Raw genomic sequence first — 21,505 nt, forward strand, 5'->3', positions numbered from 1 at the left:
GAAGATGCTGCTCAAGTAGCATTTTATATTAATACATTTAATAAAGTATTTATGATGTGCATCACTGTTTTTTGAATGCATTCAGTTCTCCTAATATTTAGAAATTCTGAGGTCATAAAATTTTGATGTTTATCATTATGTCTGTGATACTTTATATTTAGTTGATATTTGAAACTTTTATGGAAAGAATTAAGATTTGCTACATTGCACGTCCCAGTGCTGCCCTGTGTCAGCGGTGGGGGGAAAAAAAATATTTACATTGACAATTTCCAAACTTGGGAAAACTTTTTGAAAAATGAAGTCAGAAATTTCCGGAAATTTAATGAAAATTTGAATTCAAAAAAATAGATCATATCCCTCCAATCAATACTGATTTAACACCTGTGTATGTTGTCTCAAACCAAAGTGTGGATTTTGCGACTAGATGCAGATGTTTATTTGGTGCTGAGAGATTTACAAGTTGACGCTCTCGTCAAAACGGAGCCACGGTAATAATAACAGATTGCATTGCCATATTTTGTAGGTGACATTGAGGTGATAGAGGCAGATTACATTATCAAATCTACTATGATTTTTTTTTTTTTTTAGTATTTTCTTGCTAAATCATTTCCAGGTGCTAAACAATTAGACAGCCTTAACTTAAATATGTGTATCCTGAATTAAATCTCTAGAATGATTCATGTTTAACTTGACTGGGCTGAAATTGAGCCAAATACTAGTACACTGATATCGTGCCCGAGCAACCCACCTTGATGTTAGAGGGGAAAATAACTCGCTTGAGTGGCAGCTACGTCAGCCAATCATATTTCGCCTGGTGAAGGCTCTTTAAAGCTTCCGCAAATGGCTTTTGTCGGAGGGCGGGGGGCATTTGTCTCGGTTAGGCTGATGATTAGCAACAAACAGAAGGTTGCGAGTTTAAAATATTTGATTAATTGACCACTAGCATGGACTTTGAGGCAAGTGGAGCGGTATGAACCGCGTCGATCGTCTTATCGGAGCGTGTTCGCTCGCTTTTGAGGAGACCCGGTTTTGATTGGCAACATTTTGCGTAAATAGCGGAGGCAACCTCGCTTTTAGGTCGCTGAAGTGGCGATGCTGAGCTGATAGCTGCGTCATCATGTTGCTTCCGACTCGAGTTGGCGAAAAGAAATCACAAGTTAACGCCAGAGCTGAAGCTGTACGTCGTCCCCCATCCCCGGAGGCCACTCCCGGCCCTTGAAATCGATGGAAACCCAACTACTTCTACGAGGTTGGCGGTGAAGCTCGCACTCGTGCGGACGGTTAAATTGGTGACTTTACATCACTTGGCTCGGCGCTGTTGGCGCGAGTCTCTTCGGGCTGAATTTATTATCTCCACTCGGATGGACATTCAAGCATTTCTGTTGATGTTGCGTAACCGTAGAAGCAGCCAAATTACTCAGAAATTTGATAATAACGTTTGCCAGACAAAAAGTGGGATCTCTTTAATATTTAATGTTGACTAGGATGATAGCCAGAACTGTTCGGGTAGTGAGAAGTGATGCCTTCAGTGACAGCTAGGGTGCTAAGCTGGAGCATCCCGTGAACTGCTGCTGACTCCCTCTGGACTTTCTACTTTAGCGCAAAACAACATTTTATAAGTGAAAATACTTTGATTTCAACAATTGTGTTCCGTAACCGTCCAATCAACCCGGTAGCACTCTGCCAAAGTGTGTTTTGTGGGACTTCGGTGGTCTCTCGTCTCCTGTCACCACCTTCACGTGGACTTTGTATCCGGACGGTGCGTGAAGTTTGGCTCCCCTCCCTCTGAGGACCTAAGGAGGGAGTGGTGGACAACCTCAGAACGGGAGACACTGTGGTGCTCCTAAAACCGGATAAAGTTACCTTTTACATTAGAGAACAACCCGGGTAAGATGGCCGGCGACTGCACCCACATGAAGGCTCATTACTCAAATGCAGAGACCGGTTGTCCGTCCAAACCTTGGCTGGACGGGAAGATGGAGTCGACCAGCTGCGGACCATCCCCACTATGCTCGCCTAACTTCGAGGTGATCGATGGGCTTCTCTACCGCAAGAAGCTGGAGAGGGGCTTCATCAACTACCGGGAGGTTTTGGCTGATGACCGGAGACATGAAGCCATATCCACTTTTCACCGGCGACGGCCTGGCCAGCGCCACCTCTCCCTTGAGGAGACCTACAAATACGTGGCTGAAAACTACTGGTGGGAAGGTAGGAACATCCCTGTCTGACACCACTTCCTCACTGCATTATCTTCTGCAGGCCTCTAGAACTTCTCACATCTCACTGGTTATCTGTCTTTAAGTTGATTAACTGGTTTCGAGGGACTGTTGTAAATTTTAAACTGATCACAGACCAGTGATTGACATCAAGAAGCGTGATTAATGGCTCTAGTTGTTTTTCTGGGTTTTCTTCTTTGTGGCTTGATTTATTTCAGATGAATCGAGCTCAATTTGATGGAAGCCACAAGCTTGGAAACATTAAATATCTTTTGATGCAATCATACTTGGTGTTCAAAGTTTCAAAGAGAACTCGGAGCCATCCACCTCATGATTTGAGGACAAGAACTCTTGACCTGCTCTGATTTTGACATGATTGGTCTCCACACAGGGATGTACTTCCAGATCAGAGACTTTGTCCGGGACTGTCCTGAGTGTCAGTGCCAGCGCGGCAAGAAAACAGAGGTAAGTGCCATAGAAGCTGTCTAGACAGAAGGTTACACGAAAAGTAAAACATTTCCAAACATGTTTATTCCTCATATTTAAACAAATCCTTCATCATCTCACAGGTTTGTATTCACACTTGCTCGCTCTCATTCCCACTCAATCCTGCTTTCACACTCAGCCGTCTCTGACGAGAGCGTTCTCACGCTTTGTGTTCCTGTAATGAAGTCTTATGTTCTTTACATCTCAGGAGTTGGGTGGCAGAGGATGTGTCACAAAGACAATGACATCACACAGCGCCGATGTGCTAAGCAAACTGAGGAGCCAGCGGGAGGCGGGGATGTTCTGTGACATCACCCTGCGGACTAACGGGCAGTCGTACTCAGCTCACAGAGCCGTGCTGGCAGCCGTCAGTGATCACTTCCAAGAAATCTTTACAGAGATGGACTCCAGTATGAAAGCAGACATAGATCTCACTGGTAAGATCAGACTTGTAACGGGTAGAAAAGGTCTGCACACTGTTGGGCTCCCAGTAGTTCACTTTGCGGGCAACTTTTTTGACCAGAATGATCTTCAGGCTAAGTGACGCGCGGTCAATCCTGATCAGCTGTTGAACAAAGTCCTGGAGATACCTCAGGAAACGAGGAACAACATAAAGCACCTAATCTAAAAGTATATTTCACAAAAACCTGCATATAACAAGAAGGGGGGGAAAAAAAAAAAACTTTTAAAGACCCCAACCTGAAAAAAGTACTCGTGATATCTAATCAAGAGTTCCTGTACGTATCTGTCTAGGACTGTGGTGCTGCGTGAACAAGAGAGAACTGCATATTTACAAGCAGTCAAATACATGAGAAAGAATCTACACCACCTGGTCCACAAAAACATTCAGTGAGTCAGCAACGGTTTGGGTTTTTAATTTGTTGAGGGAGACAGGGCCGTCTAATAGGGGGAAAAAAAGGCCTAGAAGTTTTCACAAAGAAACACAGCCATGCTAAAAGTCGTTGATACACACCTTGTTTTTTGTCCTGCACCCGTGTGTTGGTTCTTTCTGGATGTGTGTGTACTATCTTTCGAAGACCAGGCATCTTTTAACACGGGTAAAATCCCTGTTGTGACTTTGCATCGAAAATTCATTCAGTATTTGACTCCTTCCTGTGTTGATACAGAATGTTACATCAATCAAGGTAAAGGGAGGCTGCATTTCTTGCCAATATTGAAAAAGACTCTTTGTGCTCATTTCATGTTTAGACTACAGAAAGACACAGAACACGGTGTCAGAGAAGCCCAGCACCGACTGGCCTTTCAGTGGTGTAAAACTACCCATTTACACCAGCACAAAAGTTCAAATGGTCACAATGGTGTAGGACACTGGTGCTGCCTACAGGCTTCACATTGAGCCAGTGCTCAACTAAGGTTTCAGCTTTGTTCTCAGAAAGTGTCTCCTGCGTCTCCTCTCCTCTCTTCTTACTTTACTTACGTATCAATTTAAAAAATTGAATCACGTTTCATTTATATTTAGCCCCCCCCCCCCCCCCCCCCCAAAAAAAACAAAACAAAAAAACAACAACACTCTGCTTTCATCCTTCAGGAGTTCTGGTAAGTAATGAAGTGTTCTCGTGAAACTCTTACTTGATACCAAGTTAAACCGTAGCTAGTGAAGTAGTAGCTTTGACCATTGACTGTCACACTTCATCGACATTCAGGTGAAAATTGTAAATAAAACAGTGCAAATATTCAGTGTCCAATCTAAACATAGCTGTAGATATTAGTGGGATCTAGCTTCCTGTTAGCTTGTACACAAAATCAATATATAAAGATATAATGTATCCCTAATATCTGATTTCTAACAGATCTAAAGTCAAGTATGCAACTTTCAGCTTTGCCTCTGATTATTTTCAGTTGATGCAATTGGATAGTGTTGCAAGCAGGCACATGTCCGTCACAGTGCTGATTATTATGTAATAGCCTGAAATGTGGCATTTTCCTAGAAAGTCAAAACAGAAAAATCTCAAACTGTTGTAACCCTTGAACAATGGATCAGCCTGTAGCTGCTGTAAAAAATGCTAAGATGTTTCAAGGACACCCTTGTTTTTCCCTTCAGTTTTAAATCCTAATTTTTAGAGACTGCATTTGCATTGTGGTTAATACCACAATGCTCTGAGTGTTACTTTTTCAGTTTCCATGATTCCAGCTGGACGATCCAGACTCTGAGCTCATTAACTTTATTCTAAGATGTCTGTTGTCGAATAGGAGCGGCGTTGTGTTGTGTCTTCGTTTTTGTTGCCATGTTCATGCTTGGCTTGCACTCTCACAGCTGTTTGTGTGATTCTCTGTTTACAATGGCTTTGATCCCTCTCATCTCTCTCACAGATCAAACGGGGTTCAGCACATCTAATTTAAGACCCTTTTGTCACCTTCAGGTTTCAGTGAGGAAAGCCTCCTCTCTCTGCTGGAATTCTCCTACTCCTCCACCCTGTGTGTTCGCCAAGAGGACCTACCTGAAGTCATCACCATGGCCCGCCACCTAGGCATGTGGCCAGCAGTGGAAGCCTGCTCTGCTCTCATGAGAGAGAAAGAAGCGATCATGCATCCTGGCAGGGACTTCACATTAGCTCGCGCCAGTGCATGTCACGAGCGTCATCGCCAGCAGAGGAAGAGGAGTTTGGAATTTGGGGAAAACATTAATGACAATTTCAGTCTAATGCTGGATGAATCCGATGAGTCCTTGAATGGAAGCCCAAGTCACAATTTGCGAAGAATGACAAAACTCAGAGGTCATAATGGCCTTCCTCCGAGTCCCTCACAGAGGATGAAGCTCATGGACTTCAAATCGCCGTCCTCCAAGAGGGCCACTGCCTCCAGAAAAGCCATTTCCACACCTCAGTCACAGAATTACTCAGCCATGTCTCCATCAAACACCCGTCTTCTGCGCTCGTCACCTGGAGCTGCCCAGAAGCTTCAGAGGTTGCTGCCTATGTCAGAAAGCCCTCAACGAAACAGAAAATCTCACTCACTCACACAGATCTCGTGCACCTCCAGATCAAGGCCTGGCGGGGTTTGTAGCCCTGTTAGAGTAAAGCAGGAAGTAGAAGAGGTCAGAGAGGATGAAGAGGATTATGCGAGAGCACAGGAGAAGTACAAGCTGATGAATGTCTTGGGCCTACAGAGAACTGCCCTCCTCCCCAGACCAGATGATCTGATTGGATGGAGACAGAAGAAAAGACTCAGGAAGCTGAAGGCCAACAACTACTCACTAACCAAGAGGCGGAAACCTCGCTCCACCCCACCTGCACTACCGTACGGGGCCATAACACTGTCACTTCCCCTCTCTAACCCTGTCAACAGTCTCCTCCTCAACAAGTCAGTGAAGACCAAACCTGGTGGATCACTCAGCACAGAGAAGATTACAGTGAAGAGGAAAAAGAGTACACCTCAACATGTCCCTCCCAGCGACAGGAGCATGCGAAGTAAAGGGGTCTTGCCAGATTTGTTCCAACCTGCATCCAGGCTCAGCTTTGGAGGGAGAGAACTCAGACGGTCAGTGAGGAAGAATGATGGTGTCCATCCTCCGGTCCAGCAGCCTTTGCGACATAACACCAAGAAACCTCTCGTGAGAAACACTGTTAGGATAAAAGCTGAACCAGCTGAGTTCTCCATCTCAGGTCTCCATCTTCCAACAAACAATCGCCACACACCTCCACAGAGGACACAGGCCAGAAATAAAATCACTGTGGAGACAGTCAAAACATTACGTTACAACAGCAGCCGGCCTGCGCCCAAGACCAAGCTCAGGCGGGGCAGTACAAAAGAAGTGGGGAAGACAAAGCGTAAGCCCAGAGAAGAGGGGAAGAAGGGGCTGAGGGAGGTCATGGACACGGGGAGGAAAGTAAAAGATCACGAACCTGGTGGGATTCAGTTATCAGAGCATGCTCCACTGCCATCCATCTACAACCACCCCTTGTATAAAGTCATCAAAGAGGAGCCAGCAGACCCCATACCAGTTGATGCTCCTTTCCCAGATCCTCCTTCGCCAGACCTGGGGAAACGCCAGAGCAAGCCCCCCATTAAACTGCTGGACTCAGGCTTTCTGTTTAGCTTCTGTAGGCCAGCAGGGGTGCCCATGGCAGGACTGAAGAAGGAGGAGGAAAGCGTGGATATCTGCTTAACACGCTCTGTGGCGCAAGTTCGAGAGAAGTTTGGAGCAGAGGAATCCAATCACAGGGCACTGAGAACCAGAGGGCTGCCATCCACCCTGCCTGTGGTGAAGAAGGAGAAGGAGGAGAAGAGGATCAGCCAAAACAGGGTTTTAAGAAAAAACACTCATCTGGCCAAATCTAGAGAGGCAAAGGCTACACGAACCATACCAAAGGTAGATGAAGGGGGCATTGCCTTGCTGCCATAATCTAGGCCACACCATCAGTAAAAGCAGTTAGATTAATTTCATTTTTGTTACATTTTACCTTCTCATTACTCACTTTACTTCCACTTCCTTCTTGTTTTTGCACATGTATGATGAACCAATTTTGCTTCTACAAATTTTGGGTGAGCACATCCCTAATTTTACCTAATGTCTTCTCCAGCAGAAAGGCCAAGTCCTCCCCATGAGCAGCAGGGGCTGCATCGTGTTGGACTCTGTTCGTCGAGCGAGGCTAAAGCAGCTGCGGGGACCGAGGAGTCAGGCCCCAAAGGTCCCCAAGGCAGCCCACGCCTGCCTACAATGCCCAACCTCCTACAGGGACTGTGATGCTCTCATCATGCATCGCCTCAGGCACATCGAGGGCAAGCACTGGCCATGTCCGGTAAACACTCATGTTACTAAACATTCACGCGACCCACATAACATAACAAGGTGTTTGCTACAAGTAAGATATTTTCTTGGAATCAGGGTGCGAAATTGAATTATTTTTTTTGTTCTCCGGCTGAATGTCGAATAAATATTCCAGTTTTTCCGGCCATTTAATAGATAGATAACCTTTGTTTGGTTTATATTGTTTGCATTATTTTCATTTTGCAGCAGCAGTCATTTTGCTGTCAAACAGCACTGTTGCTTGATAGTTTCACGGCGATGGAGTGGACCTGTGTGACCACTGACAGGCACATCCAGCACCAAAGTTGATGCTATTGTGACTCCTATTTTCTATTGTTACTGCTGGCGACGATCTGTCAGGTCCGTAGTAATTAGACACCAACAGGAAGAAGCTTCTGTGGATCGATCCGCTCACTTCAACTGTTGTTAGCTGCTCGTCACTGAGGATGAGCAGCTGCTGCCGTCAATAGTAGATAAACAGATAAATACTTGAATAACTAAATGCAAGAAAATGAAATAATATGAAATCGTGACTCATCTTGAAATCTTGAAGCTTTCTGTGAATAATTTGTCAAAATTAATTCATTTGGAGGCCGTCCCTGAAACTTCATGTCCACTGACTGAAGATGAGTTGTAAAATTAAATTTTCAAAAGTTTTTGAAAGTGGTCGACCAAATAGGCCTTAAATGGATCTCAGTAAATATCAAATATATTGATATTCACTCAGACATACCATCCTTGGGACATTGTGAATACGGGACCTTTACCTTCAAAGGAGTATTTTCAAAATGCAATCTTTTTTATTTTTATTGTTAATGAAAAAGAGTTATTCTCCCGCCACTCCCATGACATCACAGATGTATCCACAATGATCATTTCTGAGCTGTTAACCCTTTCTCACCCGCTCTATGTCTTGTAGCTCTGCAGTAAGACCTTCTTTCGCCTGAGGAATGTTCGGAACCACATCCGCACTCACGACCCCAAGCTGTATAAATGCAGGAGCTGCATTGTCGCTGGTTCCTGAGGTGAGGACGCCCGCCAGGGAGGGACTGAGGTGGGTGAAAGTGCCACCTTTATAAGGCTACACTTGGGTAGCTGATATGGTCAGCAGAGTATCTGCAAGTCCTTTTAAAGAGAGTCTTAACGATCCAATAATCGGACATTTAAGCCTGGGAAAGTTTTAAAATTGGATTAAACGTCAACATTAGTTATGTCTTGATTTGAATTGTTTGAGTTTGGATCACGATGTCACAAAACCACATGACCAACAAGGAACCAACAAATGCAAACTGCATTCTCATCAGAATTGCTGTTAGAACACGCAGGTGGTGGCCCTGTATGTGGCGATATCATCCAGTGAAACAGTTTCTGTCAACATTATTTTCATTTAATGAGATGCGCAGCAACATCTGGATTGAGAACACTGCATTTCGTGTTTTAAGTTGATTGGAAAAAGTCAAATTTGAAGGCCAATCCCCCCCCCCCCCGAAAATGGGAATGAATTCATGCACCCCCTGACTTTCCCCCTGAATCCTTTGATACATTTGTTGCCAGTACAGACATGAAATGGGTCTTGAGTTGCATTCCTAATGGGAGTCGCAGTTCTCCTTTAACGGTCCCAAAGATCTCAGAGAAAAAGCTGTCGCTCCATTGCAGTGCACTGTGATCGCATGAGCTCAGTGTCATCATTGATTATTTACTGTCAGTACTCTGGTGTTTATTTTTGTAGAATGAAGGCTGTCGGACACCAGCAAACAAGCCTGAGAGAGAGAGAGAGAGGGAGGAGCGTGATCGATCAGCGTGTAAATAATGAATCCGTCATACACAAGCACAACAGCGGGGAGGTATAATTACTCTGATTCTAATCATTGCCGTTGTCAATGATTTCTTATTATTAATTATTTAAATAACCAAACCAAGGTTGCTGTGTGCGTGTCTGCAAGAGGTTAAACTTGAACATTACACTCAGGGGGCGGGGAAGGTGATGCTGCGTATGAAGTGAGTTCGCATCACGGCTGTGTACAAAATGAAATGTAAAGTGATTGTTTTAACGATTACAGTTACTTATTGTTATCATTTTTCTATGTATAGCTGAATTTTTTTTTTTTTTGAGTGCACTTATATCTTAGCTTATGTCAAAAACCTAAGAGCTGGAGTTGAATTTGAAGGTCGGGAGTCCTCGTGGGAATACTTGAAGTGATGCGAGCGTCAGAGGAAATACTTGAAGCTGGGGGAGTTTGGGGATCAAGACTGAGTCCTTTGGGTGTTTCAGTGGGTCTTTGTTCATTGGTGTGCTAACTTCTAAATGACTTGACTAGTCTCCCTCCCCTCGGTATTGATCTGCTAGTCTCACGTCATCCCTGAGCGGGGGGGGGTGGGACTGTTAAGATGACACCACTGCATGTATATCTGCAGGCCATTTGTAGTCTCTTTTTCTAAGGCTGCCAATTTTAAAAAGGGAAACTTGTGTCATTTGTAATGTGAATTTCTAAATAGTTATCCACTGTCATTACAGGTATTTGATTGATCTCTTCCTCCACTTTAACCCAAACCCCTGTCATCTTGTTCTATTTCAAATTCCCCTCCTACTGAATAAATGCAGCGTGTGCACATAAAGATATGTTTATGGTTCACGCTTTCCAAATAAATGAACTGTCTATTGCCATCTGCTTAAGACCGAATAAAATTTTGCCTTTTAGATGCTGTTGTTCTCAATTTAATTTTTGTTTGTGCCCGGGTGACAAATTGATATTTGAATATATTACAAGGGTTACTCTGTGTTGTAAAGATAGAACAGTCGAGTAATTCTTGTAGAATGTGTTTATATTGCAGAACACAAAGTTTAAGAAGATTTGATGTCTTGGCGGCCAAAAACATCACACCCATCGCTTCCCTCCAAACGTGTGGCTCTGATAGTCGTCATGTAGTATTTTCAAAAGGTAGGAAACTAAAGAGTCAGTAATATGCAAGATAGAAGTATTTATTTAACTATTTATATGATGTTGTAATCTCATTTATGTCAAATTGAGTTCTCAAGCAAAGATTCTTAACCGCCATTTTAAATTCTCACCTTTCAACTCAGAATTCTCTGTTTTTCGTGACTAATGTGAAATGATAGACAAACTCCTGCCTGAGGAAGATGATTCTTCGATCCAGCTGTGTGTTGATCGCCAGGACGTGAAAGATGACTGCTAGATTGATTGAAAATGACCGTGATAAATTCTTCAAAATTAAGCTTTTTTTTCGATCCAGAAAGAAAGGAATTCCTTGCACGATGTTCAACCTGCCTGTTGGCACAGTTGTGACGACAGTAACATGAAAGACTGCAAGTCTCTGTGATTGCCTTGCCCTCTCGGTGGATGGCTTCGTCATCAGCTTCTGCTTCCTGTCTGGAAAACTGAATTAGTCCTACACGAAAACCATTTCTTGAATGAACGGAATAACGTCGCATTTGCCATTTATAAACAAAATAATGCAGGTAGATTAAATATGTGTCAAAATTAAAGAACACCCGGGGACAGAAGAGCTCAGTGTGTAGTTGGAGTCCACTGGTGAACAAGGATGTTTCAGCCCCTAGGAACACTGTGCACAACCTCAGCACACGAGGCTCAATGTCTTCACACCTAAAAGCAACATGTTGGACAAAGAAGGATACTTGGAACTACGATCATGGCATGGAACTGCAATCATGTTCTCCTGGATGATCTGCAGCTGTGTCTGATGATGATGATGATGATGTATGATCCCAAGACTAAAAACCTCCCCAGTAGCATCGGACAGTTTGCACACATTCACATCAACAGAAGACAGAGGCAGCGATCCATTGAATGTGTGTTAGCCCTTCAGCTGGAGGAGTCACTGGTCTTCATGCTAATCCAGGCGACCAAATATATAATCTACGCTGACGTCCTCTGTAGTTTATGTGGCCGATTGATGCCAAACTGCTGATGGATTCAATTGACAGAGAAGTGAAAGGCTTTCCAATATAAATGTATACTTAATCAAGATCTTTATGCAGACAAAAGCTTTTCACTTGTAACTTCAATGCATTGTTCAGAGTGGCAGCACGGTGGTGCAGTGGTCAGCACTTTGGCCTCACAGCAAGAAGGTTCCAGGTTTGAGTCCCGGCTCCAGCACAGGGTCTTTCTGTGTGAGTCTCCATGTTCTCCCTGTTCCTGTGTGGGTTCTCTCTGGTACTCCAGCTTCCTCCCACAGTCCAAAGACATCAAGAGAGGACGAGGCTGATTGACACTCTAAATTGACCGTAGGTGTGGCTGTGAGTGTGAATGGTTGTCTGTCTCTATGTGTTGGTCCTGAGATGGACTGATGACCTGTCAAGGGTGAACCCTGCCTCTCGCCTGAAGGCTGCTGGGATAGGCTCCACCCCCCCGCAACCTTTTAATAGGAATAAGCAGAAGAAAATGGATGGATGGACATTGTTGAGTAAATTGCAGCTGTTTTTGTAATCTTAATGAAAGTAGGATTGGTAAAATAATATTGCTTCAAAATCAGTTTCTTGGCTCCAACACTTGAATTTAATGTTTGTTTTTCTCTGGTGGAAATAAAGTTTCAGTGCTTCAGTTGTTTTCTGCGCTGATGTACAGTTGTCAGATTGTGTGGAAAGTTGATGGGAAGTTACAACTGTGTGTGAAGTACAGAAATGCTGAAGATCTGTTTTAAACAGTTTCCATCCTCTAGCCTCAGCTTTTCACCAGAGATCACCAACAAACAGAGCAGCGGGGACATATATGTTCTACTTTGTTACACTCAGAAAAAGAAAGAAAACTTTGGTGTGTCACTACTTGTGTTTTTCCTGAAACATCGTAAATGGTGGAACAGTTTTTATTATTCTTTTTGTAGAGTGGAGAGGAGGCACGGTGATGCAGTGGTCAGCACTTTGGCCTCACAGCAAGAAGGTTCCGGGTTTGAGTCCCGGCTCCAGCACGGGATCTTTCTGTGTGAGTCTCCATGTTCTCCCTGTTCCTGTGTGGGTTCTCTCTGGTACTCCAGCTTCCTCCCACAGTCCAAAGACATCAAGAGGGGACGAGGCTGATTGATACTCTAAATTGACCGTAGGTGTGACTGTGAGTGTGAATGGTTGTCTGTCTCTATGTGTTGGTCCTGTGATGGACTGGTGGAAGAAAATGGATGGATGGATGGAGTGTAGAGATGATCCTTTAGGTTCTATCGCTAAAGCAACAGTTCCTACTCTGGTCACTAGATGACAGCCTTTCCTAGTGGATGACAATGGTTCCCCAATAACAAAAGGACAACAATGCAAAATGGATCCAACCATATTAACCCTTACCTCTGGACACCACCCCCAAAAGATGAGAAGGATGTGACTGTGACCCCCACTATGGAGGTTGTACTAAGTGGAAGAAACAGTTTTCTTTTGTGGGCAAATCCACGACACCAATCGTGTAAAACAATGTCTCTTTTGTCATTTTAATGATATTTTCGGGCATTATTTTATGGGTCTTTTTTTCTTAAATCAGCCATATTTACAGTGCTACCAGTTATTTATTTGCAGGGACTTGTGTAAATCCTGAAGTTTTGGGGGATTTCCTACATTCAAGAACAATCATGAAATATGAAAATAAACATTCCCAGGCCTGGGAAAGTTTTTGAAGAATAAATAAGGCATAAATATTTTTGGAAAGTCATCAAAAAATGTGGAGAATTTTTTTTTTTAAGATCTAAAATAAGGGGATTTATTCCATTTTCTATATGGCTTATCCATTAAGGGTCGCAGGGGGGCTGGAGCCTATCCCAGCTGACGTTGGGTGAGAGGTGGGGTTCACCCTGTACGGGTCGCCAGTCCATCACATGGCCATCAGGAGCAGTTAGGGGTTCAGTATCTTGCTCAAGGATACTTTGACATGGTCAGCAGGGGAAGTGAGGATCGAACCAACAACCCTTCGGTTCGGCCCTTTGGCGAGATAGCCACTCTACCTCTGAGCCATGCCGCCCGTCTCTTCTGGCTCATATATACTGTGTATACATATATATATATATATATATATATATATATATATATATATATATATATATATATATATATATATATCACATGTAAATGGATGAAAGTGTGCTAATGAAAACTTTCCGAATAAAAACTATTGCTAAACTTATTCATGATCCCTTAACTTAGTTTAAGAGTATTAGCTATGGTGGTGGTAGACGCCAGTGGCATCATTATCCTAACTTCTGGCAAGACATAAAAATATGAATTAACCTAATAATGACGATGACTTTTAATCATCTCCAAAAGCAAACATCAAGGTAAATATAGAAACTGCAAAAAAGGCTGAGGTTTTAAAGGTCAACACCAAGTGACCTCCCTCTGTTGAGTTATGACTCTGCTTGTTCACAACCATGACCACCATTAAAGCGTTTTACAGTTTCTGTTAATGAATCTAAAAGAAATCGTGTTGATTTTGCACTCACAATAGCTTCAGTGTGTGTTGCAGCCTATTTTAGAGTCTCGGTGTCCTCACACTGCAGCATTATTCGGGGGCCTTGGGATACTTTTTCAGACTCATAACCAGTGGGGCTTACTTGGGTTACCCTCGTAGCACCAGCAACTATATATGCAGGCTTATGTGAGTTTAGGGAGCCATGGAGAGTACGCCCAGGAACAGCTGACAATTTATGCTAGTGGGGCCCCCACATTCTCAGAGAGAGAGAGAGAGAGAGAGAGAGAGAGTGAGTGAAGGGGTGGGGGAGAAGGAGAAAGGAAAGGAGGGAAAAGAAGTGGCATGGAAAGGGTGAGGATGGGTGGAAGCAAAGCAGACCTGGGCTGAAGGGGTAAGAGGGGGATAGAGAGAGAGAGAGAGAAGGACTAGAGTGAGAGAGAGAGAGGTTGTCTTGTTTGTAGCTTGTCAGCAATTGCTTGAGACAAGCTTTGCCTCCATGTGTGAAAGCTACTTGGCAGGAATGCTCGGACTGTACCAAGTGCGGCTAGGGAAGAGGGGTGTTCCACAAGAGCCACAGACCCGGATTGAGGAGCCAGTGTGTGGTTGAAGTAATCCCTCAGTGGTGTCGGCTCTTTGATGTTGTATCTTTGTGGATGTGTGGATGTGTGTGTGTTGAGGGGGTGGCAGTGTGTGGGTGTGAATGGGGCTGGAGAGAGTGTTCTGTATGGATATGTGCTCACTCTCCCCAGCAGCAACAAAAGAGAGGGAATGAGACACCCCTGCCCCCCCCCCTCATCCCCAGCTCTCAAGAGAAAGAAAGAAAGAAAAAAATGGAAAAGAAGATGATGAAACCTGAAGTGGTCCTGCAGTGTGAATTGTGTATACTTGCATGCATACACTCGCACAGATGCTCAAATGTTTATGTGTGTGTGTATGTGTGTTCTACACACAGCTGGTGTGTGTCTACATGCTAGCAGTGTGAATAGCCTCTTCAATTTAATCTGTTTACTAACAATCTGTGTGTGGATTTCTGCATGCAACTGATGAGATGTTATGTATTTTCTCCCCAGTAGAGGCTGGTATTGTTTTAAGAATACATATATATGTGGGAGTGTGTGTGTGTGTGTGTGTGTGTGGGGGGGGGGGGGTTCAATATCCAGTAGCCTGTTGCTTTTTGCCGTTGACTGCTCTCATCAGAAGGAATGCAGACTGAGATGGATTCCTGCAGGATTCCTGTTCTCTGGCTTCATTATTCCCACTGCCGCACTGAACAAACAAGCGCACACGTACACATACACACACGCACGCGTATGCGCGCTTGCGTACAGAAACACACATTTCTGCTGTTTGCTGACACCAAGAGGAATATCCCACAACCTAAAATGAATCCCGCTTTAATATTAAGCACGAGATGAGTGGTTAAGATCTTCTCTCAAAAAATAACTAGAGCAACTCTAAATAACTGCTAAATGTCCACCAACTCTTCCTCTCGTCTCCTCCCATTTCTCTCTCCCTCGCTCTCTCCTGCTCTCACATTCTCACAAATGCACACACAGTCTGCTGTGTGCTGTCACAGGGTTTTATTTCTACACTGATCCTTTGTGTGTATGTGTGTGTGTGTGTGTGTGTGTGTGTGTGTGTATAAAAGCAGTAAAGTTTGAGAACGTCCAGTCAGCAGTAGGCTACAGAGGTGCAGCAACAGTCTGTCTCTATATTACACAAGGAAAAGGTTTAAAAAAGAAGGGAGAAAGAAAGAATGGAGCCAAGAAACAGGATGTAATTTTAAATGAATTAGGCCGTGAATAATTTTAAGGATGTCAAAATGCATTGGGTTGAAGGCGTTTATGCAACTGGAGCACTCGGTTCACTGGTATAACGCTTAGGAGAGGAAATTCTTTATTAGGACTGGAATGCATCACATGACAGATACACAAGCACACAGACTGACATGTTTAATTTGTGCACATATGCGTTGGCACACACCTACGCCAACACCTGAGTGATGCAATTGACAGCGCTGACCTCATTTGCATGTCCTTTTGAGGAAGTGTACTGTAAAGAACGGAGAGTACGAAGCTAAGGTAAGGAAGGAGAGGAGAAGAGGAGAAGATACATGGAAGAAGGCAAAAAGTAGAGCAGAGTAAATGAAGGGGCGGAAAGGGTACATGAAGAAGGAGGGTAGGATGAGGAAGTTAAGGCAGGGAAGAGGAAGAGAGGGCGGATGTTTGGGAGGAGGAAAAGATGGGGTGTAAAAGGGTACATGAAAGAGAGGGAAAGTTGAAAGGTAAAAGGGGAGGAGAAATGGATGAAGACTGTGGTGAAGGAAGGCAGGGATGAAGAGAAGGGAGGGAGGGAGGCTAGTGGAGGAGGGAGGGAAGGGAGGAGGGTTGATCTCTTGGGTTTGAAGCACATTAGTATTCATGGGGAAGAGGAGGCCACAGACAGCAGTGAAACAGAGGGACCAGACTGAGCAGAATACCACACACACACACACACACACACACACACACACACACATAAATGCACTGACGCTTGTAAGCAAACACACACACACACAAAGATTTAGATGTTACAGACGGTCTAACCACTCCACACACAAACAGTCTGGCGCTCCATCTCCTCAAACATCTCCAGGTTACACACATTAATGTGCACACAGACACTAAAAATCCTCCCCAGAGATGATTTAGCGGACGAGGCCTCTGAAACCACACACACCCCTGTTGGCCTTGGATCGAATCCCGCTTCAGAAGCGTCTCTCCTGTGTTTTCACCGCTCTGCATCCCTTTCCTCCCTCCTACTCTGTCAATAATAGCAGAACATACCAGAGGGCTCTAGATGACGTCTTCCTGCTTTGGCTTCTTCTCTGTCTCTTTCTTTCTTTCTTTTTTCTTTTTTTAAAGAGGACCTTAGCAGCTACTGTATAGCTACAGATGCAGAGAGGAGTGCAGGTGACTCATTTCACGGTGGGAGAGAAGGGCTGGGCTGAGCTCTGGGGAGAGGGTGGAAGACAGAGAACGTTCCTATCGTGGTGGAGGCCACTTGCGAAACACCGCTGACGGTGGTGGAGCAGTTAGAGAAAGAGAGTTACAGAAGAAGAAGAAGAAGGAGAAGAAGAAGAAGACGTGGAGGGAGAAACGGCAACACTCTCCGGGTGTTCTATTCATAGTCTCTCTCAGACTTGTGTGTGCGCGCGCGCGTGTGTGTGTGTGTGTGTGTTGGTGGGTGGGTGTGCGAGCATGTGTGTGTGTGTTGGTGGGTGGGTGTGCGAGCATGTGTGGGCAGGCAGGTGGTGTACAGCTGACAGTTGATTTGCTGTGACACCAGACACACTGGCTGCCTTGGACTCCTGTGGCCTAGATATCAGAGTCTCCTGGAAGCTACACACACACACACACACACACACACACACACACACACACACACACACACACACCCTTCTATGTCTTTCTTTAATTCTATCATTCTTTTAACCTCTCTTTCTTAGGCCTACATATAATTTTCTGATTGACAAGCAGGTGGTCTCCACTTGATGTCCTTCTGAAAAAACCTCAGCCTAGTAAAGATAGCACCAGCGGGGTGAGAGGAGCCAGAGAAAGAAAAGAGCTTGGAGGCAGGAGCAGAGGAGACAAAGCAAGAGAGAAACAGAGAGAGAGAGAGAGAGAGAGATGGAGTGAGAGAGAGAGAGAGAGAGACAGAGTGAGAAACAGGGGAAAGGGAGGAGTGATCGAGCACAGGGTACTGATAGAGAGAGATGGAGTGTGAGGAGGAAGAGAGCGAGATCCCATCATGTACACACAGTCTGAAGCACCGCATAGAGATGGAGGAGGCTGTTGCCATGGCGGCAGAGGCTGCATCCTTTTGTTAAAGATGTCACTCAGGGGGAATCAGGGCTAATGAGGAGGGACTTTGCGCCTGCGCATGCATGTTTGCGCGCGGGTGTTTAGTCAATGTGTATCCGAGCAACACAGTCTGCTGGTATTCCTGAGTGTTTGATGTATGTAAAAAAAAACAGATGATAGTGAAAGATACAGAGCCTGAGCTGGAAATTAAAAATAGAGGAGATGTGAAGTCAAGCAGGGGTTACACAGACCATGTAGAGAAATGTCAATGTCATAGGAGAGAAGGTTGCAAAGCAGTGAACTATGGATGATTATATCTGAGTGTGTGTGTGTGTGTGTGTGTGTGTGTGTGTGTGTGTGTGTGTGTGTGAGCCAGTGAGCTCCATTGAGCCAAATATGTGTGTGTATGTGTGTGTGTGTGTGTGGTTTGGTGCTGTGCTGCGTAGGAGGTTTCTTTACTGTACTCTTCATCTTGCTGCAAATTAGCAAAGAATCAAAGGCGAACAGGTTTCATTTAATCCGCTCTTCTTTTTCTCTTTCTGTCTCTCTGTCCTCGCCAAACAGCCTTGAGCCTCCCACAGAGCGAATGCCAACATCTGCCTGCACTTTCTCTCCCTCCGTCCCTACCTCTCTCTGTCCAACACACACACACACACACACACACACACACACACACACACACACACACACACACACACACTCTGAGCATTTGTTTCGCTGTCAGCACCGTCATCAAAGAGAGTGAGAGGGGTCTTCGCGCCATTCCTCCATTCTACTCCATTTCCCTCTCCTCACTTGTTTTCCCCTCTGTTCCCTTCTCCTCATGTTTCTCTCTCCTTCCCTCTCTTCCTTTATAGACGGATAAATAATTTGATCTGGAGGGTTTTGAAATTCCACCACTCGGAGAGGCGTGACGTTAATCTTTTATTATCTGCCCTCTCATTCTTCCTCTCCCTTTCTCTTCCATTCCTTTTTTCCTCCTTATCTCTCCTCCAGAACCTCCCTCATTCTTGCCCCCCCCCCCAAACCCCCACCCCTCCAGCCTGTCCTTGCAGTATTCTAATGATTCATATTTCACATCCACTGCCTTTTCATTTAGCCTGTCTGCACCGCTTCAGGGACAGCTACTCACGATCTTAATTGACTGAGGAGCGTGAGGTGCTGGGTGGGAGCTGGAGCCGTCATCCAACTCCCCATTGTACACACAAACAAACGTGTGAGAGACTTGATGCCACATCTACACGTTTGAATGAAAACACATCGACGCATGGGCAGGCGCGCAGTTTTGCACGCTGTGGTAATTAAGCTGTCGATTTTTCTTAGGGTCAAGGGAGTGACGCAGGAGAGCAGAGCTGAAATGATGATTTGAGGGAAAGGATGCTCAGATGAGGGGAAATGAGAAGACCAACCCCCCCCCCCCTTCCCACCACCTCCCTCCATTTCCACACCTCTCCCTCCATCTCTGCCTCTCTCCTCATCTCTGTCTCTTTGTATCCCCCCACCCACCCCCAACCCATCTCTCTGTCTGTCTGTGCCTCTCTTTGATCTCAGCCTCTGTCCCGCACTGCATATTAAGATGCCCGGGCCCTGTTTGGTATTCTGCGGCGGGCACCAGGATGCCAGTCTCCATATCCTCTCCTCGCTTCTCTCTGAAAGAGAGCAAAAACCCCTCCGTCTGTCTCAAGATGCTTATCCCACTAAATGGGTCTGAAATAGCTGGAGAACAGGGCGGGGGAAGTAGTGGTGGCAGCAGGGAAGAGAAGAAGAGGGATGCACGGAGGGGGAGAGGGCGGTAGGGGGAAGTATTAGACACACCACAGACGGGTGGCGAGGGAGGAGGGGAGGAGTGGGAAGGGAAGCGGGCTGAAGGAAGAGAAGCAGAGTGATGGGGCTGATTTTAGCTGAGACGATAATTAAACGCTATTATCACAATGGGCCAGTAATACAGCCAGCATGTAGATAGAGAAGCCAGCCCCCCCAGGTTTGCTTCTCTAAAGGAGGGAGGAAGAGGAGAGGGGAAGCATATATTAATAGAGGGAGGAAGAGCAAGAGAAAGAAAGAGAGGTAAAAGAGGCAAACAGAATTAGAGCGGGAGAGTGAGTGGGAGAGTTTAGTGGCGGGGTGATTGCTCAATGTTTGGGATTAGCATGACTCTCCTCTCCCCTCTCTCTCTCTATCTTCCTCTTTCTTTCTCTCCCTCTCGTTCTATAAGCCCTGGGGAAGGCACAGCTTTAGTTAAACTGCTCTATTAAACGGCGCCTGCTGAGAAAATCAAATTATAACTTCCTTTAATCAGCGAGTATCAGTGGCCCACACAGGAGCAGCCAGCTCTGACAGCAGAGAGAGAGAGAGAGAGAGCGAGAGAGAGAGAGAGAGAGAGAGAGAGAGAGAGAAGGAGACTGTGACTGGAGACCTGAGGGAGGCCGATATAAACCTGCTCCGTCTGCTTCGGTTCCCATGGCAACAAGATAGAATGAGGGGGAATATGGGTTGTGGAATGTCTGAATCTATCATTTCCTCTCTGTGAGCATTCATACACAAAAATAGCAGAGGATACGCTCTGTGTTTTTTTCTTTTCGGGTGGTGTTTCTAGGTGGGAACACACCTCTCATCATCCACCAGCTCCAGTGAGACCTGAGCTCAGTGCCCCATAAGGCCTCAGCCGTGTATAAGCATAATAGACTCATGCAATCATAAATCCTTCTCGTTAGGAGGCGATCTAATCGCTCTCTCCTCTGATTAGTCATTAACAGTCCAGTTAGTGAAATGGCGAGACGCAGGTGGGTGGGCAACTGCTTAGATCTCTGGGGTCTGCCTGCACTTGTTAATGATCGGTTAATAAACATTGTTTCAGTCTGCCGGCGTGCTTTCGCTCACCTGCCACAGGGAAGAGTCAGAAAACAGCGCTGCAGGCGACACTGAACACGGGGAGGAAATCACACCGAAACTTAAAATTGATTCTTTGATGGCATTAATGTGTAAAAGTAAAGCTCATGCAAAGGAGACAGGACTGAGAATAGAATAGAATAGAATAAACAGAACAGAACAGAATAGACTAGAAAAGAATAGAATAGAGTAGAGTAGAGTAGAGTAGAGTAGAGTAGAGTAGAGTAGAGTAGAGTAGAGTTGCCCGAGAAGCATCCTAGTGCATGATTATGGATCTGTGAGCCAGTGCTTGTCTCTCGTTACTCATAGCAACACTGCATACCAAGATAATAGGCAGACGGATGATTGGTCAGGCTGCCACTCTCTGGTAAGTGACCTCACCACTGTGTGAGTGAGCTCACTGTCTCAGTATTTAGATAACCCAGCCAGTGCTCCTCTCAGCACCACCACCAAACTTGTTAATGAACCAACCCAATCACCTTGCCTCTCCGACTGTACACCAACCAGTGGTGGAGGCACTGTAAGCACGTTCTTGAGGTACTTAATTTATATCATCGCATTTCAGAGGACTTTTACTCCACCAACATTTCAAAGGAAATGTTGTAGGTTATATTCCACTATATAAATCAAAAAAACCATCAGTGACTTTGAAGGAATAGGTTTTACATAGAAACACAGCCGAACCTGATGAGGATGTTGTACTTTCAAAAGAAAAGCCTGTTAACTTCAAGATGACTCAATCAAAGCGGCACAGCTAAAACACACACTCCTTTAACATGGATTAACACGTCAATCGTTAGATACTAGTTTTGATACTCAGATAAACACAATATCGACCACCCCTCTGTTTTAACGTATTTTGAATGGAGACTTTTATCAGATTATTAT

The 21,505-nt window shown here is 44.9% G+C and overlaps 1 protein-coding gene across 3 annotated transcripts; it reads left to right on the forward strand.

Annotated features, from left to right (window-relative positions):
• Positions 1–510: 510 nt before the first annotated feature.
• Positions 511–10,181, forward strand: LOC147252239 (uncharacterized). 3 transcript variants are annotated; one of them, XM_086220464.1, is made up of 7 exons: positions 511–2,208; positions 2,608–2,681; positions 2,911–3,139; positions 5,084–7,032; positions 7,244–7,462; positions 8,390–8,495; positions 9,200–10,181. In XM_086220464.1, exons 1-6 carry the CDS (start codon positions 1,893–1,895, stop codon positions 8,492–8,494), a joined length of 2,892 nt encoding a protein of 963 aa, XP_086076590.1. In that variant the 5' UTR covers positions 511–1,892; the 3' UTR covers position 8,495; positions 9,200–10,181. The 3 variants fall into 3 exon arrangements, with proteins under 3 accessions (XP_086076590.1, XP_086076591.1, XP_086076589.1); XM_086220465.1 differs by having other exon boundaries at positions 7,247–7,462; positions 8,390–8,524; XM_086220463.1 differs by having other exon boundaries at positions 512–2,208; positions 8,390–8,524.
• Positions 10,182–21,505: the final 11,324 nt, after the last annotated feature.

The sequence above is a fragment of the Aulostomus chinensis genome, chromosome 12 (assembly GCF_037954235.1).
Source record: "Aulostomus chinensis isolate RoL2024-O1b breed Wild chromosome 12, RoL_Achi_v1.0, whole genome shotgun sequence".
Lineage (NCBI taxonomy): Eukaryota > Metazoa > Chordata > Actinopteri > Syngnathiformes > Aulostomidae > Aulostomus > Aulostomus chinensis.

Excerpts from the sequence above, each read along its gene's own strand:
- LOC147252239 (XM_086220464.1), top strand. The coding sequence starts at position 1,893 with ATGGCCGGCGACTGCACCCACATGAAGGCTCATTACTCAAATGCAGAG. Across the intron at positions 7,033-7,243 it reads CTACACGAACCATACCAAAG|CAGAAAGGCCAAGTCCTCCC; the intron begins GTAGATGAAGGG and ends TGTCTTCTCCAG. Across the intron at positions 7,463-8,389 it reads GCAAGCACTGGCCATGTCCG|CTCTGCAGTAAGACCTTCTT; the intron begins GTAAACACTCAT and ends TATGTCTTGTAG.